This window comes from Abramis brama (genome assembly GCF_963993115.1).
Source record: "Abramis brama genome assembly, chromosome: 5".
Taxonomy (NCBI): Eukaryota; Metazoa; Chordata; class Actinopteri; order Cypriniformes; family Leuciscidae; genus Abramis; species Abramis brama.
Genome location: NC_139967.1, coordinates 11,760,501 through 11,778,723, shown reverse-complemented (window position 1 = coordinate 11,778,723; position 18,223 = coordinate 11,760,501). Strand labels below are relative to the sequence as shown.

The following is an 18,223-nucleotide window of genomic DNA, read 5'->3' as shown; positions in this document are numbered from 1 at the left end:
TACATAATAAAATGTTAATAAAATTAGATCAAATAAAGTATATTTGTGTAATTTAACATTTCATTACTGCATTACTACATTTTATTACTGAATTTCACTCTTTTTATTCATTTTAGGGAATACTAAATCTGTTTTTGTGCAAGTGAGATGAGTAAATGCCTGCTCACATTTAGTCTAGAACTACAATAACCATCATATTTACACAGCGCACACAACGCCTCTGCACTTACAGTTCTTCTGATTTCTTTAAATGTGGACAGGAGAGGTGTCAGTCGATAAATGGGAAAACAAAGTAACTTGCATTACTTGTTTGAAAAAGTAACCCAAATATTTTGTTGGAATTTTAAAAGTAACACTTTACTTTACTAGTTACCTTTAAAAATGAATCTGATTATGTAACTCCTGTTATAATGCGTTACCCCCAACACTGATTACAAGGAAATTCCTTCTTCAGCTCACAAACTGCTTTAGTTTGTACATGACAATTTCAATTTTGTCATACAGACAAGGTCAAAGCAAAGACATGGGTTTCTCAATAAATTCTTGAAATCATTTTATTTTGCACCTCAAAACAAGAAGGGAATGAGTATGTGGTACATTGGGAATGTAGACACAGCTGTAGTTTTACATTTTCTTTTTTTTTGGTGTAAGCTCAGAGAAAACAAAATTGTTAATACAGTCATAATAATTGCACTTCATAAATCTAGACTGTAGCCAGTTTTTTTGCCTCCGCCAGAAACACCCCTGCCTCTCTCGAGTTTCTAAATTCAATTTACCAATGAAATTTGACTGACAAAAGAAATGCTAATTTAACGCCAGGGACCGCTGTGCCCATCCAATTTTTCTTTATTTTCCCCCTCTCTGTCCCACAAGGCATTAGTCTTCTCAGTAATCTAAGTGCAGTACATTCACAGGAAAGTCACAGTCGGAATAAATATTTCAGTGTTGAGACAAAGCTTACGAGCGGCCTCAACCTGGCTCGAAACCGCTAGCACAGAGCTGAGAAAAACACTCGTCCCCTCTCCTTCTACCTCTGTTCGAGAGAGGCACCACAATGATTGTTTTTATCGTTTCAAAAAGAGGAATGGTCAAGCGACACCTCTGATAGGTCAACTCCCCTCAGGTCTTCGTTTAATGGAGTCACTTGTACTTCTAAACTTCAAAGCCATGAGGGAAAAGTAATTTGATCCCTAACCAATCAAGAACAACATAACCAACAACAGACAGCTCATTTTCACAATTCCAAATCAGATTCATTTTGGCGTGTCAGAATGTGTTTATTTGATGTTTCTTTTCAACAAGACCTGATCGGTCTAAACTTGTTAATGAGGGTGGTCTCATTTCAGAGCTTTCCAACAACCGATTCCTTTTATATATGCTTATTTGGAGATTTGATTCCAGTGTAGGTAAATAAATGAGCGTTCTGTTGTATAGTTCTCGTGGTGAATACACCGTGAGAACAGTAGGAACTTAAACTGCAGCCAAAGGAGAATAAAATCAAAAGAAATGACCCTTAACGAAACATTAAAAAACCTAAGCATTTTACACTCTTACTCCCTTAGCAGCCAATGCATATTATATACTACAAATATATATAAAATAAAACAACAAAAATAGGTTCAAGTCTTCAAGTTCTTTAAATACATTATATTCAAACGTCTAATTTCCAACCTGCCAAGACTTTCACACATTTTTACACCCCAAGCAGTGCAATTTCTATGAAAAATTTCCATTTTCTCGATTAACGTCACCTAAAAGCACTCATCTAGTTGCCTTTTTGGTCTTTGAAATGTTGTAATGTGCGAATACTGTTACCTCTTACAGTGTTTTGTCAGCACAGGTTCAACCGTATATTTTATAGACAACCGTGGTGCTTAAAGACCATCATTCTTCATCAAGTTAATCCAATCGGTTACTTGCAGTGTGGGGAGGAGAAGAGGCCATATTTACTTCATTTAAACCATTGACTCTCACCAAAAAAATTATTAGTCTGATAAAATAATTCAAAAAGAAAAAAGATAAGCAATTGGAAAACAACCAAAAATAAAATAAAAATCCCTCTTAGTAAAAAAGAGAGAAAAGAAAAGAATCACAGAATCCACATTTAGGAACATTCCAATTCCCAGCCAGCAATTCTCTCCCAGCTCTGAGCTGAGGCGCACCGATTAGCTTTCCAGCATTCACCCAACCATGTTTGGATCCAGATCTCCCCCAGTCTGCTTTGAGCAGAATCACAAAACTCCACTGCAAATCTAGGCAATGGCAACAACTGCAGTTTGTGATTAAAGATTTCCCAGTCGCTCTTTATATTGGTCAACCCGGCTCTTCTTATCTGTAAACAGGGAGGCGGATATGTGCATGCTGGTGGTCCAATAGTCTCGGCACAGACACAGTCTCATATCCCTTCCCCAACATCTGCTCCTTGATGCAGGGAGGATGGATGTCATTGATCAGGTATTCCAGTGACTGCAGACTGCTGCTCAACACTGATGTATTACATAGACTCTTACTGGGCAAACTGCAACACAGACCACCCGTGCTGTCTATGGGGTGGTGGTGGTGGTGGGGATGATGATGGTGGTGGTGGTGATGATGATGAGGGTGTTGGTGATGGTGGGGGAAACCCAGTTCCCTGTGCCCTGTCACCGGTCCAGCTGTGGTGGTAGCTCCCGGGAGCTCTTGTGGGTTGTAGCAGTCGCTGTCTGGCGTCACCAGAACGCTGTTCCACGGAGGCGCGAAATACTGGCCGACAGAAAAATTCCCATGCATCCCCACACAGTTCAAAGGGGAAGAGCTGACCTTGTCCAGTCCACCACTCGTACTGGCTGTCATCGGATAACCTCTGGAGGAGGATACCTGTGCCCCTCCGAGCATGATGGACCCTCCCAGGGCACAGGTTTCGGGTGACTTGCTAATGGCACCTCCTCCTCCACTCCCCCCGCTGTACATCCTCAAAACAGCCTGCTGCTGCTGTTGTTTCTGCCACAACAGGTAGTCTATACCTTCGGGATACACCCCAGCCTTCATCGCCTCCCCATTCTGCCCTGGTAGCACCGTCCCTGAATAGGCCATGTTTCCCTGCGGAGCCACACTAGTGACGTAAGTCCCCCCTGAGGAGTTAGCGGTGCCCTGTTTGGATGGGCTGGGGTTCAGAGATCCTGTAGATGCCCCATTCTGACACACCTGCTGCAGAGCCTGGGCTTGGCAGTGCTGGTTAATCTGGTAAATGATGCTCTGGATGGAGGGAAGATTTGACTGAGGAGGGAGGTTCAGTCCTCGGCCCCCTGCCACAGGGATCACAGAACTAGCCACAGTGACATTAGGCGGGACAGACAGAGTGGTGGCCTCTGTCGGTTTGGGAGGCCCTGTGTGGTACACAATCTGTCCATGGCAATGACCTAAAGTGCTGCTGTTGGGAGGCGGATAAGGAGCCACTGCTATCTGCGCCGGAGACAACTTAGTCCTCCTGCCTTCTGAGTTTTTGAGGACGCCCTTTGTGGAGGGTAAGAAAGATGATGAGGATGATGAGGATGATGATGAGACTTTGACGATCGCTAACAGACCATGGTAGCCCCCAGTGTGGAGTTGGGGATAGGGGCTGTAGCGCTGTCCAGTGGTGTCGTATCCATTCACAGTCCGGTTAAGGTGCTTGTGTTGGGGGACCCTGATGTTGGTGGGGAATATCTTGATAGACAGAGGGTTGTTGGCTGTCTTCTGTGCGTAGGCATCCAGCTCTGCTGCGCTGGGGTAGCGCGGGGAAGGCATGGGGACAGTCAGCTCACCTGGAAGACAAAAATAAAAAAATATCTTTAGTCAGACTTTGAAAGACTTGAAATACGAGTGTAGACTATATGGTAACTTTATGTAATGTTTGATGATAATGAAGCTACCAGTCAGAAAGCAGCAGCCTGGACATTCTTTTAAAGAAGTCTTTGGCACTCTATAATACTGTACTTGTGTGCAAATCCCAATCCATTTTAGTAGGGACAAGTATGCCAAGCTTCCAGTAAAGACCTCCATCCCTGGTTGAAGGTCACACAGTCGTTTCCTTCAGGTGTGTAACAACTTGTGGCATCAATCTAAATGGCCTGCTCTTTTTGGTGGATCACATTACAACAGCAGTTCTGCCTTTTCCACAACAAAGAAAATAAGGCCCTTCCTCATGATTTGTATGTTCTCAGCTACCCATCTAGTATTTGCCATTGACATTATATGTGTACTTTCTTAATTGCAATTTTCATTGGTAAGAAAATGTCTGCTAAGAACAAAAAAGATGTAATTGTACAAGCCACAGATACATAATTCACAAATTATGTGAATACGGAATGTTTTAAATTCAGCCTCTCTATAGAAACTATATTTTTTTCCTCACCCAGTTCTCTCTCACTCTATATTCCAGTAGAGGTTTATCCCTGGATAAATAGCTTTTTAACTTGAAATCAGGCACCTAAGGCATTATTAAACCAGTGCTTTGTGAAATTAATTTGGCCTTTCTATTGTTCAAAATTGGGTTACCCTTGGAGACGGAAAGGAGAGCGAGCAGGAAGTAAGGAGGATAAAAGACTTGTTTAATTGCACTGACACATTTGAGATTTATAAGTAGCACCAGTAGGTCTTAGCCTTGGCCAGGCCAATTTCTCAATTATTCAATCAGACCATCTCCAAATGAAGAGACAGACCTACATTACCCCTCCCACGAACCCCAGAAAACTCTACCCACTGGGAACTCGTAACCGGGTTTTTTCCAGCCTGTACAGAAAAACTGTGAGACAAAATGTACTGCCCGAGCTTCGTCATAAAACATGATTGAGATATCCATTAAAAGCTGTGCTGCAAAACTCACTGACTCACTCCTATTAAAACATGAAGACCCACATGTTGGGCAGGGCAGGGCAGGAAATGATAAAAAACCCCAATAAGCCTTAATGTCTAATAGTACTCAGACAGTAAGACAAAGTGTCCTTGTAGTTGGACTCGGTTTTGGCTTGATCAGGGTTTTGAATCAGGCGTTTTCAGAGAAACCTCTGGCTTTTGGGATTCTGAGAAAAACGAGTTGGGGAAACAAGGAAAAAGAGCTGCGAGAGGCAGTGCAGAGGATGAGCGGAGGTGAAGGGCCGTGGTGAGATTGGATTTAAACGACATTATTCAGGCAATTTCATGGCTACTTAGTTCAGTGCTACAAAAAGGCAGAGCAGGAGCAGGCAAAGCACTCAATTTACAAGTGATAAATCAACTGCCACAAATGACTACCAACCCTCTCAAAAATTATATTTTTAAGAAAAGTGTGCACATTTATTGGTTGTTTTTATCATTCTGACTAAAATTAAACTGCCACAAATGACAGCGTCAGCAAATGTCAGAGTGTTTTTTCCAGAACTCTAGGGATTCAGCTGTGAGAAAGTTGTCACATTTCTGATTGTCACACTTTAAACATCCTTTACTCTCTCGCTTCCATTAAGCTGGCACAAGTCAATCACTCAAGAAGCTAAATCTACACCATCCATGTGCTCTAAGCCCTAAAAATCTAATAGCACATGGTAAAAGTAATTCCCAGGAGATAAGTGATGAAGTTGCATATCTAGGCAGAGTCGGTTTATATTTTATAATTACATTATATATTACATAATTTAAAATTAATGTATAAAAACCTATACTGTATAGAATATTTTACACTGTAAGCTTAAAATATTGTCTCATAAACAATTTAATCTTTACATAACTTTTTGTTTACATTTAAAAAAAAACATAAGCTTTTAAAAAATTAGGCTAATATGATACATGGAAAAAGGATTTCAAAAGAAATGTGAACATTTTTCAAATAAACACTTTCTTTAGCTGCTGCTCAATCTTTTCCTGTGGATAGGACAAATCTGGTCCATTCCTCTACCCAAAACAGTTTTATTTCATGTATATTTATAAGATGTCTTGCTTGAGTGGCCTGCCTCAGACCACAGCATTTCAAATGGAATTGGAACCAAGACTCCAGAGAAGGCCAAAAAATGCAAAATTGCATCTGTTTGTGCTGCTACTGTTGTTGTTGATATACATCACCCTACTTCTTTTGGGTTTTAGACAGACAGACAGACAGACAGACAGACAGACACCTCCATAAATATATTCACAATATAGCATGGCCTTTCATACATCATTGATTTTTTTAAAATTACTTTATTGCTGCTTTTATATCAGAGTCACTGTCTGAACTGATCTGTACATTTTGTTTTATTTATGACCACCTTTTTATGGATATGGATTTTTTTTTTAAATTGCACACATTGTTTATTAAAACTATCATTATTTATTTTCAATAAATTGAAAATTTGCTATTGCTATTTACTTCAGAATGAAAGTTAGGTCATATTTTAGGCCACATCCAAACAAACAACCTCAAACATTCACCGTCTCAGCTTAGCTCTTTTAGGTCTAATAAGTCTTTTTAAAGCATTCCTGAGGCTCCAGAGGTCTGCAGAGTGTTTAAAGCGCGTATGTTAGCTGGAATCTTCTTGGGCAGCGGATGAAAGGATGCTCGTCTCTGCGCTGTCACAGTCTAATTGGAGGTGTTCTAAATGGGTCAGATGAAATGGGGGGCTGTCGAGCATCTGTCCAGCCCATGCAGGGCCAGCACATGGGCCGACACTTTCAACCCCCTCGGTGACAGCAGCGCCACGGCGCTTTGATGTTTCCCCGACAGCCAGCACAGAAGGGTGGGTGGGGAGGGTTTGTGCGTGTGTGTATGTGATACAACTAGACTGACAGTTTCCTCACTTCATTGGATCCAAAGAGAGAAAAAAAAAAAAAAACTATGGATTTCAAAGAGGCGTCGCTGGTCCATATGCAAATAGACGAGCCAATTTTCTGATCTCCTTTACGTAAGGGGGGGTTGGATCGGGTGACTATCTTTGATCATCACATGGTTTAATTAAGGAGCCATGCTTTGCCATGTCACTCTCCCTTAGCCTTCTATCTCTCTCCTCCCTTTGCTTCATCTCACTTCGTGATGGGTCCAAAATGTGCTAATTATCATTAAAGCGCAGCTAATGCTGTTGCTGCCATGTGTTTTTGGGTGACAGGTCCATATTTTCCATTCCTAAACTGCTCCGTTGAATCCTCTAGCACAATGGATAAAGCTGCTGTTGCTGTCTTTCTCTCTGTGGCCTGCTCTTGTTTGTCAACAGGCAAAAGCCTCCAGCACCCGACCTGCCATCAAAGGGTTTCACACTTCACAGGCCACGGGGATTAGATGCCTTTCAGACCCATAGAGAGCTGCTCCAACCCACAAAGGCCTCTGGCCATTACTGCAGCTATGAGCACAACGGAGGAGAGAGAAAGAGAGGTTTGAGGTAGCCATCACTGCTTTTCTCTGCTGATTCTTTACTAAACGATTCTAAATTATAATTAAATCCATGTCAAGGTTATAAACAGGCCCATGCGGCGTGGGTGATTCAAATCAAAAGACATACATATTGTCTTCTAAAGAAAACATCTGTTGCAATTAGCACATTCTCTAACAACTTTTTCCTCCGTGGAAATCAAGGATGCTAGAACTGCATGTGGTGACACACCAAAATGAAAAGAAGGATCAAAATCACAATATGTTTTCATATTTTTATACAGATGCAGTTTACAAAGATACTGAGACTGGCTCTAAATTACTTGCGCTGTTTGTCACAACTGTGCTTTAAAAAAAGAGCTGAATAATTTCACTGTCATTGAAAAAAAGCATATCTAAAAGGATATATTTTATATATAAATAATTTTATACATACATATTTTATATATATATATATATATATATATATATATATATATATATATATATATATATATATATATATATTAAGTGTCTAGTACCCTTAGTTCCATTTAACACATATTACAAATTAGAATATATACAGTTGCAATCGAAATTATTCAACCCCCATTGCAAATCAGGTTTATTGCCAAAATGCACAGACTTTCAGCTGTTTGCAATGAACAAATCAAACAAAAGTAATTAAAATAGCTCAACACAACAAATGTTTCAAGTGGTTTCCCCAAATTTAACTGAAAATGCAACTTTTAATGACTTCTGCAGTTTCAAAATGATTCAACCCCCTGAATAGAATCTCTCACAACAGCACAAATCTGCAAAAAAAAAAAAGGTGTTGTCTCAAGCACACCTGATGCAACTAATCAAGGGCTTCATTAGTTGCACTAGGTGTGCTTGAGCTAGAACACACAAAATATCTGAACTGGCTAGGTTTGTTGAGTGTCACATTTGACTGCAAGTTAGAAATATGGCTAAGTCAAAAGAATGGTCCAAAAAGTTAAGAGAAGATTTCATCGCCCTTCACGAACAAGGAACAAGGAACTTCGCTATTCAAAAAGATAGCGAAGGCACTAAATGTTCCTAGAGACACAGTTGGAAGCATAGTTTGCAAGTCGAAAGTTAAAGGAACAGTGGTTACACTGCCTGGATGGGGCAGAAAAAGGAAGCGATCAACGGCTGCAACCAGATTTCTGAGAAGGCAGGTTCAGAAAAAGCCCAGAGTGACTGCAAAAGACCTGCAGCAAGACTTGGTGGCAACAGGCACTGAGGTTTCACTCCACTCCACGACATAAACCACTACTGGCCCACAAGCACAAGAAAAGTCGGCTCCAATTTGCTCAAAATCATACAAATAAGCCACAGAAGTTTTGGGATTCTGTTCTTTGGAGCAATGAAACAAAACCTTTCCGGCCCTCAGAAGCTATGTCTGGAGGAAGAAGAATGAAGCATATGCTACAGTTAAGCATGGTGGGGCTCGGTGATGCTCTGCGGCTGCTTTACATCCTCTGGCATTGGAAACCTGTGGAAGGCAAGATGGTTTTATTGAAGTATCAGGGAATCCTAGGAGAAACGTCATGCCATCAGTGAGGAAGCTGAAGCATGGTCGTCAATGGACCTTTCAACAGGACAATGATCCCAAGTATACCTCAAATTCCACCAAGGCTTGGTTTCAGAAAAAGTCCTGGGAGATTCTACAGTGGCCATCACAGTCACCTGACTTGAACCCCATAGAAAATCTCTGGTGGCATTTGAAGAAGGCGGTTGCAGCACCCAAACCCAAGAATATTACTGAACTGGAGGCCATTGCTCATGAGGACTGGGCTAAGATTCCTCAGAAACCATGCCAGAAGCTGGTGTCTGGTTATACATCTTGTTTGCAGCAGGTCATAATAGCAAAAGGATGTTCTACTTAGTACTAACGATGCTTGCCATGAAGGGGTTGAATAATTTTGAGACTGCAGAAGTCATTAAAAGGTGCATTTTCTGTTGAATTTGGGGAAACCACTTGAAACATTTGTTGTGTTGAGCTATTTCAATTTCTTTTGTTTGATTTGTTCATTGCAAACAGTTGAAATTCTGTAAATTTGGCCAATAGACCTGATTTGCAATGGGGGTTGAATAATTTCGATTGCAACTGTATATACACAGTATATATACAATTTTAAAAAATAATTTCAAATTTACAAATTATAAATATATAAATTATGCAAAATACAGTTTTCATGGCTGGCAGAAATTATATGCGTTTATGTTTATTATTACATTTACCTGAATAAATCTCAATGTACTCACTACTGGCAGGCTAGTCAGTTCTAAGTGATTAACATCATGTTTGTTTATCATGATGAAACTTGCTTATAAGAGAGCACCAGATGGGCAAACGTTGAACTTAAAAACATGACTTGTTTGACTTGTTTCCTCACACTTCCCCCTGCCCAGATATTACACTAACATTATCCGACACATAGGCCATCCCCCGAGTGAGTGCGAGTGTGAGATCTTTCATCAGCTCAGACCTGCGTGACTTATTGGTGCTCAATGTCTCTGATCACGCTTGCGAGCACAGCGCAGATGGCGTCCTGTGATAAACACAGACAATCACACCTAAACACACGCACCCACACGATAAACTCAATAACAAATCCACACAAGAGACACGTTCGCAGCGTGAACATACTACAAATGCAAACAAAACATACTCCAGTAAATAGGTAGACATGAAACCACACACGCTATCACACACACCGGCTCAGTGGAGTAAAGCGTGTTGTGGTTGCTCCTGTTTGCAGTATGTATGTGTGTGTTGCGTATGCTAATGTGGGGCAGGAGTTCTAACAGGTGTCTGCATGGGCGACAGTCTGCAATGCCTCCTGGGCAAAATGCTTCACACTTGCTTCATCTCGACATGCGACAGCCTTGTACGGATTAATTATTTCCCTTGAGGAAGGAAGCAATCCGTTCTTCGCTAGCTCACAGAACAGGAGCTACCGTGTGTGTGTATGTGTGTGTGTGTGTGTCTGTGTGTGTACTCAATCCCACAAATACAGCAAGAGCAAGAGAGAGCAAACCGAATTACACAAGCCCTGTCCTGTCCATTTAATGGCGATTATTCCTCTTCACTTTACAGAAATGATCCATCGCGTTTGCTGGCTGTTTTGATGCCGCACTTTTACCAGCAATCTAATATCAGTGCTGTCCTCAGCGAGCATATTCGGTCATGCATTGTGCCTTTTCCCTCTTCTGGCATATGGACAAATGATCCCATCCTGCCAGGCACAAAGCGCTCTGGGAGGACGGGAGGGGAAGATTGCGGGAAACGGGAAGGCAGGGGGATAATTAGCGGAATGACCTCTGTCCTTAATCACTCGCGGCTGGCACTGAGTGCCCGTGTGTCAGAGCGCTAGTTCTCTAAATGCCATCTCTCATTACCACCGACGCACTCCAACCAGAGAAGCCCTGCGCACACACACAAAAACACACAAAAAGACAACAGGGCCTGATCTCCGCAATCTCCCTGCCATCCCGCTGCAGTCTCCCATGGCAAACGGACACTTGCAGGCTGAACACTGATGTCCTGTCATGGAGTAGATGGGTCAGGGTGAGCGAGGCTAGGAAAGGCCTGGGTCAGCTTTGGATGCGGGTGGAACGGAAGCCATACGGAGAGCACACGTCCTTCACGGAGCCTGGACCGCCCTTGAGCGAGCAGGCAGTGTGGAGGAGGCATAATCCTAAATACTCAATTAACACTACTCTAATTAGCAGCAAGAGTGTGTGTGTGTGTGTGTGTGCTGGAGGGGGGCATCAGAGGGATACGAGTGAATGTGAGGGGGAAGAAACTACAATTGGAGATTCTAAAAAATGGGAATTGTCTATGTAGGCTGTCTATTTGTTCTTTAAAGCAATGCATCAAGTAAACGGAAGAGAGAAAAAGAGAGCTAGAGGGGCCAGATGTGTGCATGCATCCTCAGGGAGGCGTCTGCAGGAAATGATGCAGAGATGAAAGAGAAGTGGTGACACAAAATAACTGAATATTTTCAGAGAGTCGCATTTACAATTAACTTCACACGAAGAGCAGCACTCTACAGGAGCACAGATGACGTTGAACACTTCAGCCCTATGAATATGTGAAGCATCTTTAACAGTCAAGAAGTGAAAGAATAAATAAAAGCTTTGAAATGTCCAGCCGCGTCAATCATGTCTTCAGAAGTGGGAGAAAAGGGTTTAACAGCCGCTGGGTTTCAACAGAACAAAGAACACAAAACCACATCAGCTTTGGCTCAATATATATGGGTTGTGGCAAGGCACAGATAAACAGGAACTGATTCTGAGAAAAACACACACATACACATACACTGTCAGATGCAATACAACATCCAGCAGGTTTACAGCGTTCCCCCCTCCTCTCAAAGCCTGACTTGTTAAAGCGTAGAAGCGGTCAGACACTTAGACAGGCTTAGACAGGCACAGCCATCATCTTTATGTGCCAGTATGCGTGCGTGTAAGACATCTGACCCTTGAAATTTTGGGCCAAGCCCAGTTTCTCTTCCACTGTAGTGGATTTACAATAAATCACACAATTGAGCCCCAGAGGGGCTGAATCCCAATTCACATAGGCTACTTCCAAGTGTGAAAACTGGTGATAGGACAGTATGCGCTTGAGTCTGTAGCAAGAAGGTATATACTTGGACAGACTACAGTAGTTGTATTGAATTTTAATATTAGCCCTTTATTGGGAATCAGCCATAACATCGGTTTATCAGCCAAGATTTTGATATTGGTGCATCTCATGCATTGCTACACTATAGGCATTGGACCTAATTTCCCATCAAAATTTTGCAGAAGTTTTGCTTTAGCCAGTAAACTGTCGCCAACTAAAACTCTTGCGTACACAAAGGATTGTGGGAAATATTACAGTAAAAAAACATGTGTGGATACATAACAGTAAATCAAAGGTCCTATGAATTTTCAGTGTCCAAATATTGCATACTATGTAGGATGGATAGTATGCAAACTGGGATTCAGATCTGGCCTGGTTAAACACACAAAACAGTCGAAATACAACTCCAGCAGGTCTCTCTCGGTCACCCTCTCAGCAAAAAGGCTTCATAAAAGTGGGACAGTGAGGGAGCGAGCGAGCATGAGGGGCTTCTGGTGTCGTTGTATTCTAAACAATACCTGCCTGTTGTTAATGGACGTGTCATCTGCTCTTCTCTCACATTGATTACTCAGCGATTACTAACCCAGGCCCCCAGTCACCGTAACAACCGTTGCCGGCACAATGGAACCCTGAATGTGGCAGCTGTTTGAAGCTCTACAATTAACCCAGCATGCCTCTGTGTGCCTCTCCGGCTCTAATTGAGTGGAGAGCTGAAAGAACGCGGCTGTCCTCCCCCAGACCTCCTGCACCGCAGGCTCGGGTTCAGATCTCTACCCCTCTCAAACACACACGCTAATGACAATAATAGAGCAGGACTGTGAACCTGTCTGTCCAGACCAAGAGTCCTAGTGAGAGAGACATCTGAATTTGCATACACTGATAAAAATAGGTATGCTAATGATTCACACTAATTGCTAAACGGATAGCACAAGTAAGGGGGGGAAACAAACAATGCCACGATGGGCTGAACAGAAATTTGGGCAATACTTACAGAATTATGGGTAATAATAACTGATATGATGCAAGCAATGATGTGCTATGCAAGGAAATCGTATTGGTTTCTTCTGTCACTAAAATCAACAAATACGAGACGGCGGGGTAAGCTGCGCCACTTTTTACTTAAGTTGTCCTCCATGCAATGAGAAATGGTTTAAAGAGGTAAAACTAATACACCTATTAACATTTCAGGATGTCTGTTACGAACTGAAATAGTGATAGAAATATTACTTATGAAAAAATATGAAGAAAATGTGGTACATTGACATTAAAAACAAGTGTTAAGCAGACTGGGTCGGTTAAAATGGAAAAGCTGTCAAAAATAAAATCTAATATTTACTTAAGGCCACACTTGGCTCTGATTTGAATCTATTAATTTCCTGCTCCGCTCAGGGTGAACTGGCAAAACATATTCGGGTTACTTAGCTAATTCCCCATAGATACAAGCGAGTACCCAATCAAAGGTGAATCTCAGAGCTAATAAGCGCAGGGGCTCCGAATCAAATTAAAATGCACATGAATAATACGCATGATACTTGAGACCTTCTCAGAGGAAATAACATTTTAGGCAATATCCACCCGAAGACAGCGCGTGAAGTTTTAATTTGCATTACTCTTCAGCGTGACACCATTTAAAAGCCAATTCCAACATTTTAATTCAATGAAACGACACACATTGGAGATGCTCTCTCTGTTTGGTTTCGCGCTCACACTCACACACAACCCATGTCATTTTAAATGTCTGGAAATCTTTTTTCTTCACTCACCGCAATGTACTTGGTCCCTGCCTTTCTTTACAACCGTCCTTCCTCTCCTCTGCTCCTGCACTCTCATCTATCTATCTATCTCACAACCTCTCTCACTTTTTGAGTAAGCGAGTTTCATTGGGGTGCTTGCCGACTGGAATCACCTCAGGGCGAACACTTTATTATCTGCGGTCAAAGCGTCACTACAAATACCATTCTACACACACAAGTGTCACTTTGCATTTGTCTGCTTTCTGCCTGCATCGGTCCAGCAGGACCAGGCTGCCTGTACACACACACTCCAGATCACACACACAGTGTGGGAAAATAGACAACACTGATTCCTCTTCGTACTAGTACAAGTCCTGTCCACATTAATATAATATAATATAATATAATATAATATAATATAATATAATATAATATAATATAATATAATATAATATAATATAATATAATATGAAAATATTGTAGGATAAAACAGGAAGTAAGTTTTTAGTGCTTAAAACTGTATTAAATGCAACATCTAAATGTGGACCTTTTTTAATCCTTTGTGGGTTTTGTGGTGCATTTGGGCTTTTTGTGCTGCTGTTGTTGTTATTCAGCACATAACAGCTTTTCTCTGCCCTCCATACCGAGACGTAGAGCACAAGGTACGAGAGATTATAAAGAAAGATGAATAAGAAATTCTCTAAGCTTGTGGCAGCGAGGGGAAGATAACAACCGTTCCTCTCCCAGAGGAGAACCCCACAGACCCCATCCACTCGCTCTCCTCCTAACGCCTCCGAGAGCCCCTCTTCATCATCCACAACAACGGAGACAGCAGGCAGCGAGCGCTGTCCTCTCCGTGCCTGTGTGGAATGCTAACCGTCAGCAGACATGTCAGGGGCATTGTGGGATGAGAACTGGGCGACTTTGTTTTCTCTCACACTTCATGCCACACGGCTCGCTGGCGAATGAAAACAAAGCACAAACAGAAGAACAGAGCAAACTGCAACGGAAAATCTCATACTGCAATTTTGTGTCTTCTAGTGTTTGTCAAAACCAAAGAAATTCTAATTCAAAGAACTTGTGGAAAGACTCAAGAATCCGAAAAGTGTTTCTACTTTTTTTTCTTTTTTTTATAATTATCTCATTGCAAAATAAACTCACAATATGAACTCACAACTTTTAGGGCCCGATTAATTGGATGCATTTTCCCATAGGATAATTTAGAGATCAAACAAAGAATCTTCCTAAAAAAACAGAGAAGTCGTAGTTACCATGCAAACTGGAATTGCAGCAATATAGTTCCCATAAAACATTGCCAGTGGCTTTATAAGCAATGACTCATAACAAATAGTTAATTTTGATATTTTATACAGTTTCAGATTCGATTGTTATCATGGAATGAATAGTTCATTCCTTCATTCAGTGCCCATACTTTTGTCTGCAAAGAGTACCAAATATTTCAGATTTTCAAATACCTTTTTGCTTTAAATGAAATGTTTTAATATTTTAAATCATTCAGATTAAAATTTCTGAAAGAAAAAAAAATACTTTCGAAACCAAGGCCACTGAAAAATGAAAAGTCATTACTGATCGACTAATTCTTGATACCATTTGTTTTGCTGGTGTTTTGTGTTAACATGTTTAATCTTCATATTTTTTTGTCGACACCTGCCTTAAGACAAATTCCTTGTATATCAAAGTTCTTTTTTATCTCATAGTCCTGCTCCCTTCTCTCTAATGTCCTTGGTTCTTATCCTTCCCGCCAACACACATCACGCCCTACTCCTCTCAGTCTCTTCAAATGCTGTTTTGTAGGAGTTTCTCTATGCTGAGGTCTACTGTTAGCCACCCACGAAAAAACAAAACATGAAGCGGTCCATTTCACTTTTAAACATCAGACTCGTCTGACTTGAATAAATCCGTCATGTGTGTTAGAATTGCTGGGGTCACGAAGTCGACACTGAGGACAGGCTACTGCTCTATCTGAAGATCTTCCTGGGAGAACGAGAGTGAAAGGAGAGTTGTAATGGCAAGTGGCGGATAAAATATCCACTTTAAATATAACTTAAGCCCTATTCATTGCATTTGTGGTAGGTACAATTTCAGATTTTTTTTGTTGACATTTTGTTCTTAGTTACATGTTGACATGTAATACACTTACAGTGGAAGTCTATGGAGCAATTGGTGTACACACAGATGCTGTTGATAGAGCTTTACTGGTACAGTATGTAACCTAGAATATTCCTTTTCTCATCGTGTGGTGATAAAAATGTTCTCTGAGTGATAATTAAAAAGAACTGAAAGAACTGAGGAGCAGGACAGGAACACACGCTCCTCTGTCAAATACAATCTTGGAGAACATCACAAGCTGCTTGATGGAGCTAAAGATAATGAAGTGATAACTCATAATGCGAGCAAGGAAATGAAGAAAAAAAAAAAAGGTTCATTTTCGCTTGTCTCTGATAAGATGACCTCTTTTCAACTGCAAGATTCGTATCAGGAAAACTTTCAGAAACAATCATTCACACATACACACACACTTTCAAAGATACACGCACAAATGCGCAATGTGGTATTCAATAATAGAATATAGAATTCAATTGAGATTAGAAAGACGAATAAGATCTCAAAGGAACAGATAAAAAGAACTAAGGGTGTACAGTGTGTGTGTGTGTGTCCTGACAGGCCGAGGGAGATCTCACAGTGCGAGTCTGCAGGTAAATAGAAAAAGAGGGCTGCCTGCAGCTAGCCTGGAGCAAGTCTCAACCCTTCTGCTCTCTCATTTAGGAAACAAGGTCTCCACAGCTTTAAAATGAATATTAAACACCATACACACACAAGTGCTGGTAAAACCATACTAAGCCATTGACCATTAAGCCACAAATCAGTGTACTAGTAAAAATTTCACAAGACGGCCAAATCACTAAAGGGATCTCATTGGCACGCTACAAACAAGATCTATTTTCATCTCTAACACTTGTTTATTTATATCTAAACACGTCTTTGTTTGCTTTTTGACAACGTGTCTGAGAATATTAGACCACAGAGACGTGTAAGGACAGGAAACAAGAAACCCAATCAAGCACACCGAGTCTTTCATATTAATGCTTGTGATACTAATTTGCAAGAGAGACTGTTAGTGCACATACACTCTTTACCCAGAGGAGAGTGAGTGTGTCAGGCAGGCTATTCTAATTGATGTTAAAGGTCCCAAAGGAGCAACAATGTTAGTTTAGCACGTCATGTACTGTCTTGACTCTCTCTCTCTCTCTCTCTCTCTCTCTCTCTCACACACACACACACAAACACACACACACCACAAACCATGTGAATATGATCGGTTTATCTTTCTTCACTAATCTCCTCTTTCAAAACACATTACATGGCTGCTTTTCAACAAGCAAGACAGATAGATGGACAGACAGGCAGGGAGACAGAAAGAGAAATGGACAAGATAGAGAAATATCTTCTTCATATTCTCTATTTATAAAAGAAAGAGAAACGGATAGATTGATAGACAGAGAGAAACAGATTAGACAGAATATGTATAGGACAGACAGACAGACAGACAGACAGATAGATAGATAGATAGATAGATAGATAGATAGATAGATAGATAGATAGATAGATAGATAGATAGATAGATAGATAGATAGAAGACAGACAGATAACACACTTAGTGTGTGTGTGCGTTCATGTTCTGCATCTTCTAACCTGTCTCCTGGCCCCCAACAGAAGGTCAGTTTCAGAGTGTGATCTCATTTCCTCAACTGCTCTAGAAGTCTTGGACCCCCTCCACCTCTTCCTCCCCTTCTCCTGCCCTCCCTACCTCTTTACAACACATACGTACACCTGGGAGGCCCACGCGCCAGCTTAAAGGGCATCTCGCTTACGTCTGCCAAATCCATGGCAACAGCCGCTAGCATTCCAGGCCCCCTTCTCCACCCTGCTCTGCCCTCTGTGCCAATGGCACCCAAAGCCCCAGGATGGGCACCAAATGAGTAGCAAGGCTAGTGGGTCCCCAGCAGTGCCCGGAAATGAGCCTCTGGGTGTGTCTGCAGGATGCTGGCAGGGCGATCAGCCAATCGTAACCCTGAGAGGCAAAGAAGACTGCAGGATTGAATACAAACAGCACTAAAAATCCTTTGATTGCCACTGCCTAGTCAGTTATAGATGTTAATATGAATGCTAATTGAGCATCATGGGTAATATAAGCTCTAAAAGGGCACCAACTGAAATAAACATCTCTTACACACCTCAGAATCATGAAACAGAGGAAAAGTTCACTCAGGATAAATACAAATCCCCGCAAACAGTGGGACCCTTTACCTGCACCTTGCGGTAAATGTGATTTGTTTCCTTGTACGGTGAACCCTGCTGGACTGGAGGAACATTGCACTTCTGGAACCAAATACATTCTGGCAGAGATCAACATCTCATAACCCTTCCACAAACCTTTAGCTATTAATGTGAAAACTGAAGGCTCAGTCCAATTCTGATGTCTTATCAGTATGATGCTGACTT

General features: G+C 41.4%; 1 protein-coding gene across 1 annotated transcript in view; it reads right to left on the bottom strand.

The window, feature by feature from the left end:
- Nucleotides 1-536: 536 nt before the first annotated feature.
- Nucleotides 537-18,223, bottom strand: part of fam222aa (family with sequence similarity 222 member Aa) — a 58,299-nt gene continuing 40,612 nt past the window's right edge. The window contains exon 3 of the mRNA XM_084115722.1: nt 537-3,782. Coding sequence (XP_083971848.1) covers nt 2,329-3,782 — 1,454 coding nt within the window. The 3' untranslated portion in view covers nt 537-2,328. The remainder of the gene's footprint in view (nt 3,783-18,223) is intronic.